Genomic DNA, 23,775 nt, shown 5'->3' with positions numbered 1-23,775 from the left:
AGAGAAAGTCTAAAAGCACCAAATTTAAAGAAACTTTATTGTTGTCTAATAGATTTAATTTATACTTTCGCAGCTTATGTTAGTGAATCAGGTATACCGCAGTCTTTTAATGATACCCGTGGTTAGTCATTTAGAATTTTACAAATACCCAAGCCTTCCCATACGTTCTACCGCACAACGTTCTTCCGTACTGAATTCCAGAATACTTTGAATGGCTCGCAGATGTTCAGCTCCGTTTTCACTGTCTGTTAATAAATAAAATATTGCAGAACGCAGAAATTTTAGCATGACGGAAGGATCTGGAGACGGATGGTTGGCATTGTTTATCCTGGGTTTGTCGTTCACAATCGCGCAATTTTGCGAACTAGAGCTTCCTAGTTCCACCTGCAAACAAAGATTGAATTCAGAAACTAAGTGAAAAGTCATAATTAAGCGAACGGCTCACACAAGAGCTAATTGGCAAAACTTAAATTAATTGATTTAAGGGGGAGTATATGTACGAGTAGGGTGTGGTACTGGTTACATAAAAACAAAACAGATAAGGACTTTCGGCAGGTTCCTTATTTGACGAAATTTTGTAAACAAAGCCTAGCTCTCTTTAAAGGGAAAGACAATAGGGGAAAAAGCAAGCAGAGAATCAGTTTACAGGGGATAACCTGGTGGTAGCAGACACTGGAAGCTCGTTAAACCACCCTTCGGGTTTGCTTGTGAAGGCAGAGCCAGAGAGTAATAGCTTCGTTTCCCGATATCCAAGCCCTTGATGAATTAAAAATAACCTGCCGAAAGTCACTTGTCAGTCCTCACTTGAGATTACTCCAGGATCAATGAAAACCTATTTTTAGTGATTGGCAATTACCTGTTGCTGCTCTAATGTCGACGCTACGGCTTGTAGATTCTGGGTCCCGGTTCGAGCTTCGTCAGCTGCAGCGGATAAACGTTCCAATGTCGACTGGAGATCCAAGATTATTTGATTTTTGCATGCCAACTCTGCAGAGAGGTTTTCCATTTGAGATAATTCCTTTTCTCGCGTTTCATATTCCTAAACAATCCAATAAGTTAGTGAATGGTTGGTATCTGCACTAATTTTTCCGGCATTTAAAGTACCATCGTTTCGCGATCTTCCATATCTATCTGAAGCTGCGCAAGTTTTTGCTCAAGTGATTCGATTTTCTGACGCAATCGAAGTTGTTCCTTCGTGTTTTGCTCTAGCTCTTGTCGACTTAAATCATGGCTGGTTAACAGGTTTGCGTAACGCGTATTAGAATCACTGAGTTGGGTTAAAGCTGCCTCAAGCCGATCTGTAAATCGACTTCTCACTTGCTGTATCTAAAATGACTGAAGGGTTAAAGCATTTTTTGGGGGGAATGAAAATTCTTAATTACCTCGTGGGCATGCCGCCTTAGCAAATCGTCCATTTTTTCTGTATGAAAATTTGCAATCCGGCTTCTCTCCATGATCCAACTACCGGTGGCTAGCGAATCAACTTCTTTTTCTACTAAAGAATCCTTTAACTGGTTTGCTTGGTACGACAAATCATCGAAATGACCTGAATCGGCTAGAGATGGCGCCGCCAAGGGTAAAGAATTATCAGGTTCCTTTTCCCCTCTGACTGTGTCTTTTCCGCACTGAGCATGTTCCAAACGTAAAAGCACAAGTTCGCGTGTCAGGCGTTGTATCTCGAAATCTTTGTAATTGCTGTCGGTCTTCGATTCCTTCAGTAATGACCTAAAAAAAAATGGTACATGTTGAAGAAAAGGCTGCCAGCAAAACGGCCAATTCTCTGCCTGGGTTACTTGAGCTGTCGAATGGTTCTGTTGGCCCTTTGGGTAGGTGTTAAATATTCCCCCGGGAATCCATTATTTGGTGGGGTAGAGCAGTGCAACGTAAATCTTGGAGAATTTGTTTTCTGAATTTCGAAGGCAGATTCGACAGCTCTCCCATATGACCTACTGGACACTGCACACGACGCAACACTGGAAACGCTGCTCAAAGAGCGGAGATCGTCTAGAGCTTCTGTCAACTCCTCCTCCGTTGCCTCATTACTTGTGGTGGATTTATATTCCTTACCATGGAAGGATACAGATCGTTGTAACCGAGGAATGCGGCTACAAAATTTCCCCGTCTGTGACGAGTTACCCTCTGCCATGGCCGTTACGTCTGATGTCTTTTGGCTTCAATTATCAATAGAAAAAACAGAAGATATAATTCGCCCATCATAGTTTAATTTTTCGGACCTCGTTTTTCAAACTCCACATAAACAAAACCAAATGCCGCTAAATCTTTAAGCAACTACACAGCGTAAACGAAAAAGAGAATTCCCTTTGCAGCGGTGGGAGCTCGTTTGGCACAGGAGTAGGTAGGGAACTGTGCGGAATACCACAACTACAGCGAAAACCCACACTGCCCTCTCGTCTGCATTTTCCTTTACTTTTTTTTTCACCAACTGCGAACCGTTGCTTGTAAAAGCTAGAATTTTGATACGAAAGGGCGATTTATGAATGGCAATCCAGCAAAATGAGCTTTGGCTAATTACACTGGGCTTTATCATGTACCTATTTATTTTTAAATAAAAAAATACTGTCGAGAAGAAAAGCTATTGCGAGGCAATTTTGTTACCCATTTTTCTACTATAACTCAGAATACGTACATGAAGCCACGCAAGCATTAAACCGTGTACAACATTGACGTCAACAATCAAAACTGACTCAAATTAAGAACTGCTCTCCTGAGAACTACACATAGAACCCCCATGTTGTGTGCTGTAAATTAAGCAAACATTGAGCTATAAATAAAAAATAACGCACGTTTACGATTAAGTAGAACTAACTAATGCCTTATTTGGAATGAATAATTTTCAAAACCAAGTAACAACTCACCGTAACTATTCCGCGCTGCAATATAGCTAAGACTTCTGCCGATTTCTTCAAAGTTTTTCCCCGTTTGTATGGTCAACTGCGGAACCAAAGCTGCAGGCAATTCCTTCGGCTGCAATGCCAGCGGACAGACTGCCGCAAGCTAATCGACCGTCTGTCTCCAAATCGAACTCCCAAATACCAAAAGAGTATCCAAAACAGAAATAGGCATGACACGAAGGAGGAATGACACGTAACTCGGGTATGGCTAATAATCAGTGTTTAGCTGCTGTCCTACTTCAGTTTATTACACGCTACTGGTTTTACGTATTTCCTCTTCGTTCTGGCATTTTGCTTTCAGGCTAGATAATTCAGTTATGATAAAAATCTGCTGAACAATGGAAGTCATGGAACATGATTGTCAATACATCCAGGCCCCCTGCTCTGAATTTTCATTCTGCTGCCGCAATCTGTTTATGATCCGTGTATTACGTCATATAGTGTTTCGGTTGCAAAGAAAATACGTACAACTTTAGATAACCTTGCACTTTCAATTTTTAAACCACATTTTATTCATCTTTTGGTACTAGTTTTATTCCAGAAATATTCTACTGCTACACTGCACTGCGGCAAAGATGAAGGAAAAGAATTAAACTATGTCAAAGCCTTTTACTTTCTTGTTGTGTAGGTCCGTTGGTGTGCTAGAGTAATTCATAAAAACTGAAGTAGTCTACGCGCAAAGACATACATTCGACTAAAAGACGACGAATTATGATAAATAAAAGGGGCTGCGCGAAGTGTCAACCAATGTCCCAGTTAAAGACACGTATAGTGGAGGTATTTGTCTCCTTTACGGCTTCGCATATTTTTCATTTTTTCAAAGTGTTCATATTTCCTATTCTCTTAATTTCCACCAACGTTTGAGTGATTATCAGTGGGGTGGTGATATCAGCTTGTGATACCATATAAGCTGCAGCATGCCGTCATTTTGTCTAAATTAAGGCTTCTGATTAACTTGAAGTCTTCCGTGGAAAGCCTACCAATTGCCGGGATGTCTGAAGTTGGGCAGTCGACGAATGTTTTAGGTGACCTGGATATACACTACTGTATATACATGCGCTTGTATGTTTGAGGTTAACTTTCTCAGAATCGACAGAACAAGTTTACGCCGAATACTTCCCGTTTACATTTATCCACAATGGATTATGCAATCTTAACAAGTAACTATTAATAAGTTGCTCGAAGAGGAGAACAGATGGTAAGAATCTATGCGTATTTATTCAAAACAACATATAGTTTAACCGATCATGGAACAGTGGTTGATGGAAACGTTTAAGCCTTCCATCACTCCTACTGTCCGGAACTACCGCAGGGAGTTTACGCACATCAATAAATTCTTTAGATAACTAGAATAAACCAAAATCACTGAATGGGGTACATTCGAATGAGCGAATGATGACATTTTAGGTTTCAAGGAGAACTGCTACACGGTTTAGGAGTTAAATGAACCGCCTGTTTACACGGAAGCCAATAAGTTTTACTCAGTTTTAACTCTGGCCCGCTAAATTACATAAGGCCTGTTTCATAGATCAATATCGTTTCTATCATAATGTGACTGTTATAATAGATACCTCAGGAGTTCCGAGTAGAAAAGCAAATATTTTTCGACCGATCGCTTCGTAAAAAAGACGTTGGGATGGAGGGCGATGAATAATCAAGTTCCGTTAAGGAGAAATTTTGGAAGAGTACAGTAGTGGAGACGCTTAATTGAACGAAAACAGCAATGCAAACGTGGAATGTCCTTTAAATCTTAAGGTAAAACGTTCACAATTTGTTTGCCTGTACCGTTCTCCGTTTAGGGGATGTGCATATGCCACTTAACTATCATCATGAGTAAACATATTTCTACATTAATATGAAAAGCAAGATACAAGAAAAAAGGTAGATAAACGCAATAGCAAAACTAATCTGAAGGAAACCGAGCTGATTACATGGGTCCTTCTATCACGCTGACTTTCATCGTCCAATAGTAGATGCTCCGAATAAATAAGATCAAGGCAATCAGAAAAGCTCCTGTAAGAGAAGAAAGATGTCAATCAGATCTTTACGTATGTTTTATTTTATTTTATTTTTTTTTAAGGAGCGAAAAACTTACCCACGTATACCACGTACATTCCTCCTTTGGAAGCTGCTATTTGATAAGTACCCCACTATCAAAGAAAGTTAAACTTGATTACACAATCCTGATGAGTAATTTTAAGTTACGAACCGTTACTCCGACACCAACGGCGATAAAAACCATGCTTAAAACCAAGAAAATAGTTGCCCTCTTCCTGGCGAAATCCGGCCCAACAGATGACCTGTAATTTTTAAAGGAAGCCTTTAAATAAATATGCATATAAAAGGTACAAATGCATAAGAGAATCATATGTAAAAAATGTTATTGTTGAAGGTACTAATAAAGATAGTGTGAATGCTACCATTTTCATCAACACAAATCAGATTGTTTGAGCTCAGTTAACCCAATTTTTAAAAACAGAATATGTATAGCAGCCAAAACTTAAAACCATATTTTACCACAAGCAACCTAAAGCCCACTAGTTGGTAATAATACTTACACTCTTCTGCAATGCGGGCATCGAGCTAAAGCATTTGTCAGAGTGTTGAACTGGAACAGAAGAGTATGTATATAAGTATATAAAACATTAAATGGCAAATTTTAAATGGTACAGCCAAAAATGTATCATGGCAATGGGCACATGTGACACGGCACATTCCAGGAACAGATGGGACTGAAGGGTTAGTTGGGTTTGGTGTCAGATTGATGATCCTCTTGCAACTTGGTCTTGGGCAGGCAATCCTTTGAGATGTGGCTTTGCATATTAAGAGGCAGTTGCAAGGACAGCGTACATATTTTTTTCCTGGTGGTGCATTCCTAATAGGCTGATGGTATGACAAAAATAATTCATTGCCCAATGTTTGGGTACAACAATCATATTTAATAAGAAGTTTTAAATCAAACTTACTGTTGCTTCATGACATTCAGCGCACTTAACAACATGCTGATCTTTTTTACCAGAGATGTCAATGAGAGCTTGGCACACTCTACAAGTAACCATAGGGTTTCCATTTAACTGTGCTGCTCCTGTTGTCCATGAGCTTGTGTCATTTGTGGATCCATAGGGTGGGGAAACTTCATCAACTTCTGGTAAATAAAAGCACTGCTAGATGATGTGTGAACAATCATATTTCAAAAAAAGGACACCAAGAAGCCGCCAGGTGTATACTGACACCATTGTGACTCATAGACAAGATAACATTTTCGGAGATGAAATCATTGCCTTAGCCCTTGGGTTCCTCGAAGATTTTGTAGTAAACTTACCTTGCGCAATATTAGCAGCCAGATCTCCCCCATAATCATGGCTAACAAGAGGTTTCCGTTCATCAGACGGCATTTGTAATTTGGTACTTTTAACGAACTTCGGTAGGACAACTAACAAAAGTGACCATAAAGAAACACCCCCGTAACTAGACTACAGGTCTCAACATTACCCTGCTCTTAGATCTTCGCCAATACAAATGCATGCCAGAATTTGCCGCCAGGAGGCATTTCATTCTATGATGACTGTCTAGCATACACACATCCTGCAACTAACGCAAATATAGTATTTCCGGAACCAAGTTGAAAACAGTGGAAAAAATTATGGAGAACCGATTGATATTTATTGGCCAATTTTTCCACGCTCCATTCATTATTTGCAGTGACTTGGTGTTAACCAGTGTCTAGAATCTACCGTAGCATTTACATATAGTAACGTTCCTAATTCTGGATATTTTTTGGCTACAGTAATATTCAAAGCCACAGGACAGAACATTTTCTTAATAAAGGCCGACTGCACCAATCATGGCAGAAAATAGTCGAAAACTGGCCGGCTATAAACGCCATCTGTCATCATGTCATGTAATAGTAGGTAGTATTTTGTCTTTTAGATTTCAATATTTCTTAAAAAAATTATGTGCATTTTATCGCAAAGGCGCCAAGCTTTTTGGGAATGTAAGCAACATGCAACACAACAAGCAAGCAACATGCGGGCTATCGTGTTCAAATTCGAATCGAGATAGACGTTCGAAGATTTAAAAGATCTATGTTCGACTCCTAGTGATCTACACAATTCTTGAGAAAAGATCGTTATAATTTCTTAAGGTGCATTGCTATTACAATGGCAGATCGACACAACTAATTCGATTAAGTTTTTTTTAATGAAAAGATACAAACAGATGTAACCGCACATTGTACGCATACAACAATTATTTTGAAATACGTCAGATTTCAAAAATGCAACTTTTGATATGTTGTAAAGAAAGAAAAAGAAAATCCAATGAAAACATTATAATGTTGAATTAGAATGGATTGCAAACGATTCCCTTCGTGGCAATAATTAATCAGTTATAGCTGAATCAACTGTTGCAGTGGCAGAAGAGGACGAAATCTTTTCGTGGCAATTATTGGCAAATCTTGGCTAATTGCCACGAAATATATCGAGGCAATAAATATACTTGAGTTTACCGCCTTACCGCCACGAAGGGAGAGAACCAGCTCTCACGTTAATAGACAAATACTTTTTTCTTGCCACGAAAGATGTCGTGGTAAATGACAGTTCTGACCGTCTTGGCACGACAGCCTACCGTGGAAATATATTTAGCCTTCGTTCTTTGAAAAACAAAAACATAAAGTAAACAAAGAACATGAAACAGCATGATTACCCATGTCGCGCGTTAAGATTCTGATCTGTCCCAAAATTTTAGTAGTCTTTTTATAGTGTAGAGCCCTGTCCCTTACAGTAATTGCTGACTATCAAAATATAGCAAAGCATCAAATAATATGCCGCGTTTTTAGTTTTTTTTTTTGTAATATGTGGACGTACGTTGGGTTTGGATGTGAGGGCCCGTTTCAGACAAACAGTTCAAATAACGACCAAGAACAAGTGTTATGACGATCGACGGTGGTCATCTGTTATCATCTTTTTTAGGGATTTGGTTGATTGGCCCTGTTTTGATTTGTGTAGCAAGCTTATTTGTTCTAGTTATGTGCTTTCGGAGAGTGGTAAGTGTGCCTAAAACACAATGAATTGAAATTTCTGATATTTGTTGTGAGGAGAGAAACTAATGTTATGTCAATTTTATGGTTAGGAGGCAAATGATGTTAAACCAGAAACTTCAATCCTTGATCAAAAAGACTTCTTCGGGCTCCATTGGAGTAAATTTTCTGATGTAAGTAATTCTAGGTATGTACTGTTTAAATGAGAATAAATTTTTATACTCTTTATAGTCTGATGCACAACAATTTGACTGTAATAGCATATATAGTCATAATAACAGTTGTTCAAGGATGTGGATCAAGTCAATTACATTGTTCAATTACAAACAGCTACAGCTACCACCAAGACTTCAGAAAGAACTAAGTTTGTTGCAAAAGTTGCATCATACTAACATAAATCCTTTAGTTGGTGCACTATTAAAAGACCAAAAACTATATCTGGTGACTCCTTATTGCCAATTAGGAACCCTTCAGGTCCAAATTACATATTTTGTCCTAGCTTCATTTTAGAAATAATAACTTTTTTATTATTCTGTATTGTAGGAATTACTCTCAAGTGTGAACATTTCATTTCGAAAGCCTGTGATTACCTCTTTGATCCAAGATCTTATTTGTGGTGTTACTTACATTCACTACAGTTCCATAAAATGCCACGGACGATTGAAATCATCGAACTGTCTCCTTAATTCCTACTTACGACTTAAAATATCTGATTTTGGAATTAACCAGTTACGAGAGCTTACGCAAAGTGAATCGTCTTCAACTTTAATCGGTAAATGCGCAAAATTTTAAATACATACATAGAGCTTGTCTTCATTTAACCCCAAATATGTAAGACAGGTTATGGCTGGCTCCGGAAATATTGCGAAATCAAGATTGTGGTGCCTCTTGCGAAGCGGATATGTACGCCTTTGCTGTAATTCTTCATGAAATCATTCACCGGCAAGGGCCCTTCAATGTGAACTCAACAACCACAATTGATGTTAGTTTAATATTGGATAGAATCCAGCAAGGACCTAATTTAAATACCGTTGGACACGTAGAATATTTTCGTCCACAAATCAAGGTAAATTTTTTTTTAATTTTAAAGAGGGGAAAAGCTTATGTCTTGCACTTTCGCAACCCATGACACCATTTTCATTTTTTATATAATCACGTGTGAAGGATGATTCCAACTTGGAATACGGCTGTCCTTCATTTATCCGGCGTTGCTTGGAAGACTGTTGGTCGGAAGTGCCTAGTTTGCGTCCCAATGCCGATTTCGTGTTTTGCCAACTTTCAGTACTGAAAAATGAAACGTAAATTTATTCTGTGTTTTTAGTATAATCTTCATTCTAATGTTGCACATTCCCAAATCCATCAACCCACTTGCAGGTGTTCTCAAATGGCATATGACACGGATCATGAACTAGTTGATCTAAAGAAGGAAAAAGAGAAAAAAGCCAAATTACTTTCAAGCATTATTCCCAGGTAATGTCTTGCTTTTATTGTTTATTGGTTTTTATTTTCATTACTAACGAGTCACCCTTGAAGTCATGCAGCTAATCAGTTAGTGAAAGGTTTACGCGTTAAACCACAAGTTTTTGAATCAGTGACTCTTCTTTTTACGAATATTGGTAACTTTCTTCAAATTTCTGAGATAAGCTCGCCACATGAGGTGATTCTCCACGTTCTAGCTTCGTACATTTCTGTGTTATTACTTACTGATCACTTTCATTTTCTCTCGTGTTTGAATAGCATATACGGTTATTAGATGATATCTATAACATTTTCGATTCCGTCGTTCAAGGGTATCACGTTTACAAAGTGGAAACCGTCAAAGACACATATTTTGTGGTAAATCAATTTATCTTTTTCCCTGTCATCTACAGATCCGTTTCACGACAGTTTCACACAATTTTTCGGTTATAGGCGTCAGGACTCTTCCCACGGAAAAATCACCACACGGTAGAAGCTGCCTTGTTGGCTCTTAATCTTCTCAATTCCATTCGAGCGTACAAAGTTCCTCACATTCCGCATCTTGCAATCCTGCTTCGTATAGGGATGCATTTAGGTAACAGCGTGTTAAGAAAGAATTCGGAAAAATGTCCTAACCTTTGGTAATTGTAGGTCCTGTAGCAGCAGGAGTTATTGGATTAGATAAACCACGCTTTTGCCTTTTCGGAGATACGGTGAACGTGACATCTCGACTGAGTACAACCGGGGAGCCTTCGCAAATTCAAATTAGCTCCGAGTGCCATGTAGCACTGTCGAGGATGGGAGGCTTCATTATGAAGGAGCGCGGCATCATTTACATCAAAGGTATGGTTAATAAAATATTGGTTTCAGCAGAACGATTGTCAATACATCGAATTGCAGGAAAAGGTTGGCTGAAAACATACTGGCTTCTCGGTAGGGAGCCAACAGGGGATGTTTCGGAAATGCTTCGGTGATTTCTCCAAACACTTGTGATGTTGCGCATTATAGAAAATGGATTATCGATTGCTCTTTTGCATTTCGGAAATGATATATTTTCCACATTCCATTTAAGGGATCAAAATTAATGTTCGGGATGACATCGAAAATTCATATTTCTTTGATTATGTGAGGTGGGATTGCGGTGTAAAAAGTTACCTCCCAGCTTTTTAAAAAGTGGAATGCTTCATTATGTATCGTTACTTTACCTTCGTATTCCTGCAGTATCATTACATTTACGCGTTCTTTGATAGTGGATTATGGTTTCTTGTAGCTCAAAAAATTACCATTTCAATAACAGTTCAGTCGCCTTTGTTGCTGTAGATGATTTTTCGCTTGATTTGATGAATTCCAGCTTCCGTTGTAATGTGGTGCTGATTATCACTCGTTAGATTTCACCGACAATTGTAAACCATAAGTTGTTGTACGCAGATGAGGGCATGAATGCTCGCCGTGTGTAACATCGGCGACTATAACATACAAAGGCACTAATCAGATCAATTTGTTGAAGCCGTTACCCTAAATCCTAACAAAATTGCTTGAAGCAAAAATGTTCATCGAATTCGATGGAAATTTCGTCGGCATCATTGTGGTCAAAAATAGGCAGTTTTTGATCGAAAATTGTCCGCATAACAACTCAAAGCTGGAACATCTGAATACGTAAGATGAGTTGACGACCCTAGAATAATACGTCGTTGACTTTTTCCTGCAAATTGTACCAACGTTGAAATGATAAAGATCTCACCATCTTGTGTGTTATTACACCCACATTTTTTCCATTACAAGTAATCCATAAGCTAGGGATTTCTAGCATCTATTTTCGGCAGCGCCAGTTTGCTTATTTTACTTTTCTTTCCTTCATGTAAACGAAGTTTTAAGTTGGAATATTTATTGATCGTCCAACTTGCCTTTTTCACTTGAATAATCTTCAAAATCTTAAAAAAAAAAAGAAACGAAATTCTTGATATTGAAATTCAGGTATATTGACTGCCATTCTCTTCTCAACTGCGTTTTAAATTAAGTTCTCATAAGCAACTTCGCATTTTGACGAAACGAGAAATTGGCATCTTGTAATGTCAATCGTGCTTCAGTCTGCGCCACGTGTGCCTTCGTTGAAAAGAACAAAATATGGCCAGCGTATTTAGCTATTGATGGCGCTGAAAGCTTGCGTGAACGATTGCTTCTAAAACGCCAATGACATAACAAAAATTCAGCGATGGTGAAAAGCCGATGAAAGAGGCAAAAGGTGGGGGATCAGCCCATCAGCAGCCGTCCGCACAGTTAAGCATCATCGCCTGTAGAAAAAGGAGATGATCCATGTCTATGTAGTCTTTCATCTTTTCCTTTACCAGCTTCTTTTTAGGGAGGTTTTGTTTTTGTTGTTTTTCCCTTGAGAATTTAAAGAACGATTTTCAAGCTCAAAACTCGCATGAATGTAGTTGCATTTACGTATAAGGAATGGAAAATCATCTGTTCATGAGCGTTCTCTGGTCCAACGAGAGAAGTGACGAAGGAGCAATTGGGAGCAAAATTAGAGTTAACGCAGACCTCGTTAAGTAGTTACATATTGCGTATAAGTGTCAATTCGGGTAACATTGACTAATCAAAAATAGTACGACAATGTCACCACCTTACGACAATAAGCCAAGAGAAAATGATTACTCAAAATTTTACTGGCGCCGTCAAGTTGATTTACTCGTCATTAATGCCGTACAACAAAACAGACATACGCTACGGCAATATCGAACGATCTTGCTTTGAAAGCTTTGAAGCTTTAAAACGGACAAAATCAACAACGGTTTTGTGTGTGTGTGTATTGTAATGCTGTACTTGCATGATTCCCCAATTGGTAAAACAATTTTCGGCAGCTGTTAGTAGATAATAGATCTCGTGCCTGATGTGGCCTTCTTTTTTTTTTTTTTACCGTCCGTTTGACTGCTACCTATAAATGCGGTTTTGCCCTTTGCCGTGGCACGGTCAGAGGCGGGTGAGGAGAAAGCTCCTCCTCTCCTTTACTCACCTCCTCCTCCTTCCTCCCCCCTTGTATCTCCTTTTTCTTTTTTTCTTACCAGACTTGTACCGTAGCGCACCACGGAATCTGTTGAAGTGGCGAGGAGGATTCTCAAAAGAAAAAGCGCACGACAAGTCTTGTGCATCAGTTAAACAAGTAGTGTCTTCTGCCTTGTTGAGGTTTGTGGTTCCGTTCGTACCTCAGCAGACGCAAACAGCACAGTTTTCCAGTGTCGCTAGACCCGAACAGGTCGAACGAATCGGTACCAGCCTACAACATTCGAATTGAATAGAACTTTCATTAGAGCCATCAACCCGTCGACGACCATCCGAGTCCAGCACTGACGTTTGGTTTTTCCCCATTGAAAGGCGTCAACATTCCTGTCCTTCATGAACGCAACAGGTATTAAGCACAATTTGTTCGTTTGAATGGCAAGTTTGCCAGTCTGGTTTTTCGTTTAATGCAAGCTGTTTAGCAAGACAAAGTGTATGTCGTCAAAAGCCCCTTTAGTGTGTGTCCCAATCAAAATTACTAGTAGGTTGCTTGAAAGATGAAGGAGGGGAAGAGGTGGAAACAACCTGTCACTATTATCTTTCTCTCTCTCTCTCGTTCCCTCTCCTTTTATCTCTCTCTCTCTTTCCCTATTCCTTTTGTTCGTCTCGTTTTACTCTTGTTCTCACTGCAAGTCCTCATCTTTCTCGAATTCCTAATGTCTTTTTCAGGTTTTTTTGAGCCCATCCTACTGTCATTATCCTTCCTTTTTGTGGCACACACTTACCGACCACAGAGTTTACATGTTGCACGTGATGTACGATTTTATCGAAAGATGGAATTCAATTCTGCGGAAACGTTCTAAAAATTGAACATTCAATGGTCGAATTCCTCGGTTATCCGATCTCTCCAGATTTTCAATATTTTTTTCTTTTTTCAAGTCTTTTTCCTCGTCGTCAGGAGCGATTAGGGCGTGTCAACTGTTGGCAGCGGATCTGTGCAGCATTAAAGCCCGTATAGTACAAGGTCAAAAGTCCACTTTCTCAGTCTTATTGCTCTCAGGTTGCCAACTGGTCGAGGTGCACGCATCTTGGTCGAAGAATTTCAGACTGATGATGTTAAAGGGCCCATCCTAAGGGCTCTCGATCGAAAACCTAATAGATGTCGGTTTGTCTTTTTTTTTTTCTCGTTATTTATACCCTCTAGCTGTATCGGGTTAATTATTCGGAAGAAGGACAATGCGAATATGGTCAAGGGAAAAAGGAAAGAAAAGACAAAGCCAAAGAACAAGGAACGAACAAAAGCTGAAAGAACCACTTTACCGTGTGGAATGAAAAAAAAAAAGAGAAAGAAAAACTAAATAAAAATAAATAAGAAGAGGGCGCCCGCTTGAGCCGGTGTTAAAGCCTGGCGGCAATGACGATGGCTTTCGTGGAATAAATCAAGCCGCTCACCAGAGGCCAACATTCAACACTCTACCCGGCGCACCTCCTAGCACTGCCACTTTTCGGTTCGACAACTCTGTCGTCTTCACACTGTGCTATTCTTTTCGTTTCCTTTCCCCCCCGAATTTATAGTCTCATAGTTGAATTCGCTACAGATTTCTTGAGCTTCTAGCGTGAAGGGACAAAAAAGAGTGCAAAATAGCGGTTGATATATTTCTTACATTTCACATCGTTCATGTTCAGTCTCGTCCCTTTTTAAAATTGAAAGTTCGATATGGGTATTGTAATTAAATAAAACGATAGAATCGGAACGGTTTTAAGCATCTTCAATATACTTGGAAGTTATGCTGATGGCGCCGGAGGATGCTATTTTTCGTTTTTGTTCGAGGTTAGCAATCCGAAATCTCACAACAGTTTTTGGCACCCATGACTCTCCAATGACGCCCACGACTCTAGAACACAACATACAGCCTTGCGATTCCCGAAAAATGCCCTTAAATAAAGCGTAAAAGTTTGTCTATTGGCATAACAAAACATGATTTGACATAACAAAACTCAGCAGATGCCCCAGCAAATTGCATACAGTATCTCTCTACGTCCTAGAGGTTTCGATGAATGTCACCCTCCAATGCCGTTAATGCTGGCTCTACGATTTGAATAATTTCTTTACTTACGTACGTATATTATTATTAGTTAAGCGTGATCTACCCTAAGCTTGATAGACGTTTGTTTATTACTGATCTCTGTAAAAATTAAACAGAAGCGCTACTGGTATTTTTTAGCCCTGTTTTCAAAACCAGGGGTGATGTTGCTCATATTTCTCTTATGCAAATAGACGGCGATGACAGATGTTAGCTTGACGTAAGAGCAGCCAGACGAGCGCTACTACCATTGCTAGTAAGGGTAGAGCGTGCAATGACTCACGTCACGTCACCTCCGCAAGTATCCATCATTACAATCGTCGCCACCGGCCTTTTACTCCTGGCCGTCGGTGGTGACCTGCTGGACGGGATGCGACGACCGATTTGCAGTGCGTCAACGCCAGTCACCACTCCATCCGTGCGGTTGCGTCACTCGACAGTCAAGACCTACGCAACAACCAACACCATCGCTAGCAATCATTCTGCTCATCACAACGGCAACAACAAAAACCGGCCAACGAAACGGGGAGGGCGAATGGAACGGCGCAATCGCCAACAACAACACAAAGATGATTTGTCACTCTGGATCGATCAGCAACAAGTCAAAATGTTTTCAGGTAATAAGTTCTCTTTTGTTACTTTGTTTTTCCATTGTTGTCTCCTCTTTTAGTTCCTTGGCACCATTTAGTTATACTCTAAGAGTGTGGGGAAGGACGGCATCGTCTATCCTACCCGCCCAGTCACCCAAAACAACACTGTGTAACGTCAGATCTAACGAACAAGAAAAAGCGCATTAAAAAAAAATGATAAAAAAGAGACAAAAGCAGGTAAAAGATTAGGGAAAGAAACGAAGAAGGACAAGAGGAGGAAAGAACGTAGAAAAAGAATAAGATAAAGATGAAAGGGAAAAGAGGTGTGGTGGCGGTGTTGAAGCTGGGCGAGAGCAAATTGCTTGGCTGATGGAAAAGAGATAAAGCATAAGATACAAGAAGAATGAGCAACGGTATCATAACAAAACTACGATGAGGAGGAAGAAGAAAAGACAAGGAGGGTGAGAGAAACAGAAACATCAGATAGAACATGCCCTTTTTTGACAGGAAGGAACTTGTTAGCCGTTCCGTCTATTCGTGCGACATTCACGACTTCGTGCATACGACATAGCGTGTTACAGACTAGCGTTGCGAGGGCGATGCAAAATCTTACGCGCGTACACTGCTTCCGCTGTATAAAACCTTAGTGGAAACACGCACTTAACTTATTTGTATTGTTATCTCACAGCACGGTATATGACTTGCAATTCCAATCATTGGCGAAATGTCTAGACAACAGTCATGGTGTGCTGCCTCTTATTGTACTGTCAACTTAATCTTGAGGAAGGCTATCGACTCCCTTTCGTATTTCATTTCATTTTTTTGTTTTTCGAAGAAATTTGCGCATGGGACGATTCCCCTTTCCCCCACATTTTCCCAGAAGTAAAAAATAAAATTGTTTAAAGGCTTTGTCAGCGGTTTTTCTAACGAAATTTGAAGTCGATTTTTACCGCTTTCCAAGTGGAACTACCACACGATTACAAGGTGACAGAAGCATAGCTTAAACTAGCAAGGACGGTCATGATTACCAATCGAAAATGCAATAATAAACATGCCCTTTGATCGCCATCAGCATTTTCGCTGGCGGTATTTAACTGGATTCCCATCGACTAGCCAATATGATGTGAATGCCCTTTAAAGCGCTGCTTTTCTGGGTGGTTTCGTCGAAGTCGTTTCCTCTTGTAGTTAACCTTTAACATGGCATTTCCAAGTTTTGCAATCCTGACAATCATAAAGGTGCATGGGGTTTCGATGCCCTTTGCAGAAAAACGATATTTAAAAAATCCGACCCTCGAATCTGCAGAAATCGTTCTAAGAAGAACTCAACAAACAAAGATTCATCAAAAAACAATTTAATTCGTTTCAGTTGCTATGCATGACTGGTTACCGTTGCCCAATTCCAATAGAGTTTTTCTTATTTGTGCAATTTAAACTCGACTGTTAAACATTTTTTTTGTTCGTGAAAATTATTACATATTTCGAGAAAACACCATATCCTTATTTTTGCAGATGTAGCTATCTATCAGTAGTTAAATACCAAGCTTTATCGTATTTGTTGATTAAGTCTCCAGTTTGCCCAACTGCGTCGTAACGTATTAACGACCGCAGCGCAAGAAAACGCGTTAAAGCTAAAAATAAACGTCTTCTTCTCGACGTTTGCCAAAAAATGCTCTCACTCTTGCAACATCTTTCAGTCTTTCACCGAAAGAGCCAATCACGGCCTTGTCGGTGGCCGCACGAGGAGCAATCGAGGCTGTGTTGGTGATAGTCGATGATCATCAACACAATGACGACCTACCGATTAAGTTCTTTCAAGGTCACCTAATTTATAGCGGCCTTGGAATATGGCCAAGAGTCCCACCGACTTTCAAAAATCGTTAAACGATAGATTTTGATGACACATGGCGTATGTTACTATGATAATATGACTACTATTTTTTTTAAAGTTCATGTATATCGTACAAAGAAGCAATTGTAGCCTAATAACAAGGATTATTTTATATTGAATCACCCAGGTTTTCCCATGGAGATATACATAGCTGCAGATGGCCGAGTCTTGTCGTACATTTTGGATCCCAACTTCGAGAAATATCTGCCCATAATCCCATCGGAGGTAAGTTTCAAGCTATAGCTTACATAATTTTTCGTCGGCTACTTGTTCGCTAGTTAGCAGAAAACAATCAATAGACAGTCATTTATCGCCTATCGTTCGAATTTTTGGTACGAGTGATTAACAGTCTCCCTCGAATTGCCAGATAGTTGCTGCTTTATTGCTCGAATGGGTTTTTTTATGTATGCGTAGAGCTCTTTTATCTTGGTACGTGCGGACGGCAAGTGGCCGGCGCCTGTTTTATTTATCTGTTACGCTCGAATCAGACTAACTCGCTTGCGCAAGGGAGGACGGATAGCTTTTGACCATTTTCGAGAAAAAAACAGAAACAAAAGCAACAACATTTCACGTAAGAATTCAGACTAAAAATGTGCATGTAAGGATACACAGAGAAAAGAAATCAGGGAAGTCGGACTGCTTCGAATGACGGTCACGCTATTCATCAAGCTATCTAACGACAGCCGACGAGAGAAGGAAAAATAAAAGAATCTGACTGACTTTAGTCGGACTAATGGACAACCAAAACGATGACCTTCTTGAAACAAAAAGGCGATGACGACGGGAGTAGACGAACCACTGCCGCGATCGTGCATGCCGAACGTTTCGTTCACTACCAACAATTTGGTTGCAGCCCTTTGTCTTGATGGCTGGCACGACCAGCCATCCATTTGTCTCATCTTCTCGCCTCTTTTGGAATGACGAGTCCCATATACTAACTGTCACAGCAGGTCTTCCATTCTCGGCTTCTCTCGCTCTTCGTTTCTTTAATGGCGATTTCTTTTATCGCGTCAGCAGCCAGCTTCTGACACTAAACAATAAATACCCAAAAGCCAATTTTGGTCATCAGAATGTAGCGCTATTTTGTCGATTTTTTCGGCTGAACTGGAGTCGTCAGCAAGTGTCGAAATGTTTCACTAGCATTCTTCCAGCCTAGGGAGAAATGGCGACAAAGAGTTTGCGTTAAAAAGCTGCGCTTGAGTGGACATTTTGGTCAAACTTTACTAGATGTTTTGCCATTAAAAGATTACTTCTTTGCCGTACGAGGTAGTTAATGAAGTCCTTCTTTGTGTCAAACCAGGTGGGCTATGTGAATTTCACTTGGAAGTCGGGCGAGAACAAAAAGTACTACTATCATTTCGATCGTCTACAATCTTTCAACGAAGACATTTTGCAATCGCCCACCATTTCGGTTGAAATACGAGGCCGCGTTCCCCGCAAGCCCAAAGGTAAGAAACCCTCAGCAAAAACATGGCCATCATCTTTTTGTAGACGGACGCGTGCTTTCAATGAGGCGCTGAAACAGTAGAAAGTTTCACGCCTTTTTGGTATTTTGATTTTATCCCTCTTTTACGCTTATCTGTTGAATGCCTTCATTTCACGGTTTAATGATAGTGTTCAGCGTCCTGTTACCCTGCTCGGGTAATTCGAGTGGTGTAGCCTCCTTTAGCATCGGCTTGCTGATTGAGTCCCACAAAGGAAAACCGCTTCCAGGTACTCCGCTACGCTTAAGGCTTCGCAAAGAATGCGCCGAACGCGGTAAGTGGAACAGTCATTATACTTTATTTTTTATTTTTTTTTAAATCTTTTTCTTCTTCTTAATTCCTTTAAAAACTTGCTGTTGAGATGATAAACGCAAGTACGCGAAAGAGCAATAACAATTAACTAGGGCACGAAGCGGCATTTAGGCCTACTGTAGGGTTTGACCACAAATTTGGCCTGGTCAGAAAATAGTTTTTTGGTTATTACTTAAAAATATAGTACGATGTCTTCGGCCTGCTTTTGGAGAATTGTGTAGTTTCCACCGCTAATACTTTGCATAGCACGCTTGTTTTTGTATGGCCGTCAACGAACTCAAACGTCGATTGCTGTCTTGGCACTTGGTTTTCATTTCAAGTGCCCGCTTCTATATCCTAAACTTGAAATAATAGAGCTTTGTATGATCACTCCACCCTTTACGCCTCGGATTTCCTCGTGGTTTTTAATTGGATCGGTAACTTTGTCATTTACTTCGTTATTTGTCAGGAAGGCCACTGTAACCGTAGTTCAGATAATTAAGTCTCAGTGATCCGTTTAAGTCATTTTCCCTTTTTGACTTTCATTTCGGTTGGTAATGCCTCTATAATTTAAAACAATAATATGCAGTACGAGGGTTGGGCAGTTGATGTGGTTGGCTTGTTTGGTAACTAGGTTCTTTGCTATTTCGTAAACCCCAAAATAAGAATAAGAATGAATTTTAAAAAACTTACTTTGCATTGTAGTTTAATTTTTTAAAAACCAATAAATGAAGAAGAGAAAAACTAGAAATGATCGGGTAATGTGAAACATACGCTAACGCAGTGAATCAGGTCAGCGGCGGCGGGGGTGCGATCCGTCCCGCTGGTGTCCCACACCAACACCACCTGGTCCCGTCCCCGCACGCTTCCACCTCATCCGCATCCGCTTGGCCTCCTCTGCTGTCTTCGGTTCCAGATCCGTTATTGGTGACTCACGGTCAGACCGGACTCGCTGCTTCCTCTTCTACTGCATCCGCCAGCAGCCGTCCCCGCCTTGCCTTCACCGGCTTGCGTCACGGTGAGACATGCTTTACCCGCTTTCCTTACCTGGCCATCCCTTGCTGACTTGCATCCGCCTTTTTTTTTTTTTTTTTTTTTTAGAACACTTGCTTTTTAAACCTCAATAGTTTTTTTCTTCTCATTCTACACTCCCAAGAAAATTAATTTAGAAAAAGACAAATTTATTCTAATAATAACGCATCGTGAGCGTCGTTCTTAGCCTATGTCATTGAATAGTGTTGTATAAGCAAAGGTTAAACTGGAATAAGGGAAAAAAAAATCAAAAACAAAAAAGAAAACAAAAAAAAATAGCATTCTATGGCAATGAGAATTAATTAGTTCTATGACGCGTAAAAGTAGGTCCGGATCCAGAATGTGACAAAAAATGTGCCAACGGAGGGTGGTGCAATCACGAGAAAATTTGCCAATGCTTGGAAGGCTACATGGGTCAACATTGTCGCACAGCCCTTTGTTACCCACAGTGCATGAACGGCGGAAGCTGCACATCGCCGGTAATTTGCAGCTGTCCATCTGGATTTCAAGGGCTACACTGCGAAGGAGGTCAGTTTGAATGTATTCTATATTTGTTATTTAGACGGTTTATACAATACATTAAAACATACTGATTCGCTAAAATGCCAGAACCGAGCTCTTTGAAAGATAGGATAGCACGACATTAAATTTTGTTTGATAACCATATGGCCCCTTTGCAGCCTATTTTCACTATTTGTGAGACCGCCTGATACAGCGGGGCTTTCTCGGCTTCATGCAAGATGGCTGTATCGTGATGCTCCATTTCTTCGTCTCGAAATTTGCTAATGATTTCCAGCAACTCTCCGTTTACCTCTGGGTTGTTCATGAGTTCTCGGATCTGATCGTTGTAGTGATCCGTGATGACTGTTTCCACAGCTACCGTGCAGGCCATGGCCATTTTTGGACCCAATAAAGCAGTACCTAAGGGGGGTAAGGCTTATTTTGCCGGGAAGGGAAAAACGAATGAGATGTAAAATCAAGTACCCGCTCCTAACACGAATCCGGCAACATTCCATATGGGTAACAACACAGTGGGCCTAGTGCGGTATCTAGGAAGCAGTTCGTCGAATTTTTTCTTGTGCTCCTTCTCTTGATCCCACATATGCTGGATTACGTTTGCTACGTTCGTTTTCCCTAAAAAAATTCTCTAGCTTCAAAGTTTTGTATACAATCAACAATGCCTATGCGAGATATGCGTAATAATACCGAGAACTGCCATTTGGCCCGCATAAATACGGTCAGCGCCCACCTCACCGGCATGATCCACTCTTAGGAATCGGTCTCGTATAGATTTGTCTCTTAATTCCTTTGGTGATCTTTTGGCAGATGTAGAATACTGGCGGAAGCACAAGGTGATCAGATTTGTGCGATAAGCCATTCCAATGCAAAATAACGAACAGTAAATTTTACAGTTTTCTATAAAAAAAACAAAAAATTAGTACAGAACAGGAACATATAGGAATATTTTCATTGTGATCTAGTCAGAACTAAAGTCCTTTTTATTCTTTTTATAAACAGGCATCTGCAAAGAAAAATGCCTCAATGGCGGAAAATGTATTCAAAAGGATACCTGTGAATGTCCAAAAGGATTCTATGGCCTCCGCTGTGAATTCAGTATGTATATTCCATCCATTTATTTTTATTAAATTATGCAACCATTTTATTGAAACTTTAGTTGTTGCCATTTGATTTACTGCTTTAACTTATTATTCATGTTTGTCTTATTTATAAAATTATTTCTTCTATTGATTGTATAACAGCACAGCTTATTCCAAAACTGAAGTTTTGTGTTTTTGGTAGGGAAAAATTATGCATAACAAGTAAATCGGTAAAGTGGATTTTAAAAGTAAAATTACAAAAATAAAACTATAAGCGGAAGCAATAATTTACCTGCTACAGCGACTTAGAAATAAAACTAAACTCGTAGTTTACCGTCTTATCACAATTCACAACACGACCGAACAGGCAGTTTTTAGGCAGTCTGCTATTGCGGTGTTGCCGGACGTAAGCTATTTTAACAAAATTTAAGAGCAAAATTTTTCTATTGTTTCTTTTGGATACGTACTGCAATCCAGCGCATTTTTAAAAAATTGCTTCTCCTTTGTTGTTCAACTTCCTCGTTGGAACAATAAATTTTTGAAGCCTCACTGGATTTGACGATGTCACAACCCGTCGCTTTACACATCTAATGGAGATTTAAATCCTCGACCGAACAGACGGCTCCAAGCACCTAACTCTTAACTACATCGTCTTACTTTTATCCACTATTTATATTACTATACCGATTCGCTTGTTATGGGCATTAAGTTTCTCCCACCGAAAATATTAGTTTTTTTTTACAAACTGTTCATGAACACAAATTCATGAAAATTAATGAGCATTCAATTTACTAGTGAATCAGTTGGCAACACGTAAAATTTTTCATGGTTTTTTCTACCGTTCGGCCAAAAATATCGAGCCAAGTTTTGACGGCTTGAATTACTTGTCGGGGCATTGTGTTTGTACGCTCTTGTTTGCGGAGAAAAAAGAAAAAAAAATTTCAGTAGATATAAAAGAACTAAGTTCTGTTGGGAACTCCAAGAAATTATGGGTGGTTGTATTATGAGCGGCGTGAGTAGTTATGATCATTGTAGCGTTGCCTGTGTACGGATACATGTTTGACAGCCAAGTGTGTGATCCCGTGCCTGAACGGAGGCCGGTGCAAGGGCGTCAACAAATGCCGCTGTTCTCCGGGTTTCAAAGGCGACCACTGCGAAGTGACCCCACCAGGACGTCTATCACAGCGGCACCTCTGTCAGCGACCCTGTCGACACGGAACCTGCGTCGGACTCAACCGCTGCCTATGTCATGAAGGCTGGCATGGGAAACTTTGCCATCGAAGTAAACTATATATATGGATATTTAAAATTTTGTTTTGCCATTTTCAGCCGATGGCCACATACTTATATTAAAATTTTTGCAGATCGCCAAAACAACTCCACTGAGGAACGACCGGCAGCCCGACGCCGCAAAGTGTGGGTTTAACACGAAATGCACATAAAATTTATAAGAAGATTGACGAATTAAAGATTCACTGCAACGAATGTGAAAATAAGTGTTTAATGAAAAATTTGCCTAAGCTTAGAGCCACACTGTTTTGATAACGTGTCTGATTAACAGCATATAGCAACAAATTACAGTTGTACAGAATCAATACTTGGAAAGCATACCAGAAATGTATGGGTTAAATAAATTTTACTATTGTCTGTAAAGCAAAAATGTAATAACAACGAATATACACAACCTTCTCCATTCATCCAGCATGTATATGTTAGATACGTGAGATCCTTCGCTAACGATTTATCAATTCCTGGTTTTATTATTGCGATCAATGCCACCTAACTAACCCGTGTGGTTGTCTAAAGAAAATGCAGAGTACTTTGCGATGCTCTATAGTTGCTTTCGCAAACCAAGATAACTTACTTTTAAGAAAAACGTGTTACAACAGCAACGTCCCGTAGAAACAAAAACCGTTCAACAACTGTATCCACTACAAGTTCACTTTTAAGAAGAATGTATAGTGGCTGAAAAAAGAGACTGAAAAGTTAGGTAAGTACAGTACAGTTCACTTACATCATTGTGAAGAAACAAATTAATTCGAATGAACGATACCAGAGGCATCCCAGATGAGTCGTCATTATTTGTTTTTATATGCCACAGAGAACTAGTCAAGTTGCTCGAATTTGAAAATGATGTGAACCTGATATTTGCTTAATTTGTCTCTGTAACGTTTTCAGGCACTTCTAGCAATATGCTGATGTTGGCTAAGGTACGATAATATATTCATCCATCAAGTTGCACTGCATGCATTGCTGCATTGCACGCCCAAAACTGAAGTATCTCCCAAAAATTTTAAGTCAGCGATATTCAACATGACAGGCACAGAAAAAAAAACAGGGGAAAACAGAAATACCCGGTTTTGCAAAACCCTTCGCCCCTCTTAAGGCAAAATCGAGGGT

The 23,775-nt window shown here is 39.8% G+C and overlaps 5 protein-coding genes across 12 annotated transcripts; 2 read left to right on the top strand and 3 right to left on the bottom strand.

The window, feature by feature from the left end:
• Positions 1–20: 20 nt before the first annotated feature.
• LOC130694899 (protein quick-to-court-like) lies at positions 21–3,109 on the bottom strand. Of its 3 annotated transcripts, none has more exons than XM_057518033.1 (7): positions 2,877–3,109; positions 1,794–2,171; positions 1,383–1,725; positions 1,105–1,326; positions 857–1,039; positions 647–776; positions 245–384 (listed from the first exon to the last, which is right to left on the bottom strand). In XM_057518033.1, exons 2-6 carry the CDS (start codon positions 2,144–2,146, stop codon positions 684–686), a joined length of 1,194 nt encoding a protein of 397 aa, XP_057374016.1. In that variant the 5' UTR covers positions 2,147–2,171; positions 2,877–3,109; the 3' UTR covers positions 245–384; positions 647–683. The 3 variants fall into 3 exon arrangements, with proteins under 3 accessions (XP_057373998.1, XP_057374016.1, XP_057374007.1); XM_057518024.1 differs by having other exon boundaries at positions 657–776; XM_057518015.2 differs by lacking the exon at positions 647–776 and having other exon boundaries at positions 21–384.
• A 1,002-nt stretch (positions 3,110–4,111) lies between these two features.
• LOC130695112 (type 2 phosphatidylinositol 4,5-bisphosphate 4-phosphatase-like) lies at positions 4,112–6,429 on the bottom strand. Its single transcript, XM_057518243.2, has 7 exons — positions 6,235–6,429; positions 5,879–6,057; positions 5,586–5,795; positions 5,471–5,520; positions 5,122–5,212; positions 5,008–5,062; positions 4,112–4,925 (listed from the first exon to the last, which is right to left on the bottom strand). The coding sequence occupies exons 1-7, from the start codon at positions 6,305–6,307 to the stop codon at positions 4,840–4,842; spliced, it is 744 nt and encodes a 247-aa protein (XP_057374226.1). The 5' UTR covers positions 6,308–6,429; the 3' UTR covers positions 4,112–4,839.
• Positions 6,430–7,563: 1,134 nt separating this feature from the next.
• LOC130694851 (receptor-type guanylate cyclase Gyc76C-like) lies at positions 7,564–10,657 on the top strand. The gene is made up of 12 exons (XM_057517957.2): positions 7,564–7,956; positions 8,043–8,123; positions 8,182–8,424; positions 8,494–8,722; positions 8,787–9,016; positions 9,115–9,248; positions 9,325–9,420; positions 9,484–9,607; positions 9,688–9,786; positions 9,862–10,003; positions 10,060–10,251; positions 10,309–10,657. The coding sequence occupies exons 1-12, from the start codon at positions 7,843–7,845 to the stop codon at positions 10,380–10,382; spliced, it is 1,758 nt and encodes a 585-aa protein (XP_057373940.1). The 5' UTR covers positions 7,564–7,842; the 3' UTR covers positions 10,383–10,657.
• Positions 10,658–12,483: 1,826 nt separating this feature from the next.
• LOC130694926 (protein shifted-like) lies at positions 12,484–23,053 on the top strand. 5 transcript variants are annotated; one of them, XM_059497521.1, is made up of 10 exons: positions 12,484–12,817; positions 14,687–15,109; positions 17,098–17,195; positions 18,271–18,418; positions 18,585–18,728; positions 19,530–19,763; positions 20,102–20,305; positions 21,296–21,391; positions 22,442–22,657; positions 22,740–23,053. In XM_059497521.1, the coding sequence occupies exons 2-10, from the start codon at positions 14,767–14,769 to the stop codon at positions 22,799–22,801; spliced, it is 1,545 nt and encodes a 514-aa protein (XP_059353504.1). In that variant the 5' UTR covers positions 12,484–12,817; positions 14,687–14,766; the 3' UTR covers positions 22,802–23,053. The 5 variants fall into 5 exon arrangements, with proteins under 5 accessions (XP_059353504.1, XP_059353506.1, XP_059353505.1 ...); XM_059497523.1 differs by having other exon boundaries at positions 22,411–22,657; XM_059497522.1 differs by having other exon boundaries at positions 12,485–12,817; positions 20,105–20,305.
• Positions 20,300–21,746, bottom strand: LOC130695001 (5-demethoxyubiquinone hydroxylase, mitochondrial-like). 2 transcript variants are annotated; one of them, XM_057518125.1, is made up of 5 exons: positions 21,668–21,746; positions 21,348–21,410; positions 20,984–21,193; positions 20,762–20,911; positions 20,300–20,698 (listed from the first exon to the last, which is right to left on the bottom strand). In XM_057518125.1, the coding sequence occupies exons 3-5, from the start codon at positions 21,153–21,155 to the stop codon at positions 20,421–20,423; spliced, it is 600 nt and encodes a 199-aa protein (XP_057374108.1). In that variant the 5' UTR covers positions 21,156–21,193; positions 21,348–21,410; positions 21,668–21,746; the 3' UTR covers positions 20,300–20,420. The 2 variants fall into 2 exon arrangements, with proteins under 2 accessions (XP_057374108.1, XP_057374104.1); XM_057518121.2 differs by lacking the exon at positions 21,668–21,746 and having other exon boundaries at positions 21,348–21,485.
• Positions 23,054–23,775: the final 722 nt, after the last annotated feature.

Source organism: Daphnia carinata, chromosome 1 (genome assembly GCF_022539665.2).
Source record: "Daphnia carinata strain CSIRO-1 chromosome 1, CSIRO_AGI_Dcar_HiC_V3, whole genome shotgun sequence".
Lineage (NCBI taxonomy): Eukaryota > Metazoa > Arthropoda > Branchiopoda > Diplostraca > Daphniidae > Daphnia > Daphnia carinata.
Note: the sequence above shows the minus strand (reverse complement) of the source record. Positions and strands in the feature narration are given on the sequence as shown.

Coding starts and splice junctions, on each gene's coding strand:
- LOC130694899 (XM_057518015.2), bottom strand. CDS start 2,146: ATGGCAGAGGGTAACTCGTCACAGACGGGGAAATTTTGTAGCCGCATT. Junction 1,040..1,104: donor TGGAAGATCGCGAAACGATG/GTACTTTAAATG, acceptor TGGATTGTTTAG/GAATATGAAACGCGAGAAAA. Junction 385..856: donor CGACATTAGAGCAGCAACAG/GTAATTGCCAAT, acceptor CTTTGTTTGCAG/GTGGAACTAGGAAGCTCTAG.
- LOC130695112 (XM_057518243.2), bottom strand. CDS start 6,307: ATGCCGTCTGATGAACGGAAACCTCTTGTTAGCCATGATTATGGGGGA. Junction 5,063..5,121: donor CCGTTGGTGTCGGAGTAACG/GTTCGTAACTTA, acceptor TTTCTTTGATAG/TGGGGTACTTATCAAATAGC. Junction 4,926..5,007: donor AATGTACGTGGTATACGTGG/GTAAGTTTTTCG, acceptor CTTCTCTTACAG/GAGCTTTTCTGATTGCCTTG.
- LOC130694851 (XM_057517957.2), top strand. CDS start 7,843: ATGACGATCGACGGTGGTCATCTGTTATCATCTTTTTTAGGGATTTGG. Junction 8,723..8,786: donor ATCGTCTTCAACTTTAATCG/GTAAATGCGCAA, acceptor CAAATATGTAAG/ACAGGTTATGGCTGGCTCCG. Junction 9,421..9,483: donor CTTTCAAGCATTATTCCCAG/GTAATGTCTTGC, acceptor TCACCCTTGAAG/TCATGCAGCTAATCAGTTAG.
- LOC130694926 (XM_059497521.1), top strand. CDS start 14,767: ATGACTCACGTCACGTCACCTCCGCAAGTATCCATCATTACAATCGTC. Junction 18,419..18,584: donor CGTTCCCCGCAAGCCCAAAG/GTAAGAAACCCT, acceptor GTTTAATGATAG/TGTTCAGCGTCCTGTTACCC. Junction 20,306..21,295: donor AGGGCTACACTGCGAAGGAG/GTCAGTTTGAAT, acceptor TTTTATAAACAG/GCATCTGCAAAGAAAAATGC.
- LOC130695001 (XM_057518121.2), bottom strand. CDS start 21,462: ATGGCAACAACTAAAGTTTCAATAAAATGGTTGCATAATTTAATAAAA. Junction 21,194..21,347: donor ATCCTTTTGGACATTCACAG/GTATCCTTTTGA, acceptor TTTTTTTTATAG/AAAACTGTAAAATTTACTGT. Junction 20,699..20,761: donor CGGATTCGTGTTAGGAGCGG/GTACTTGATTTT, acceptor TACCCCCCTTAG/GTACTGCTTTATTGGGTCCA.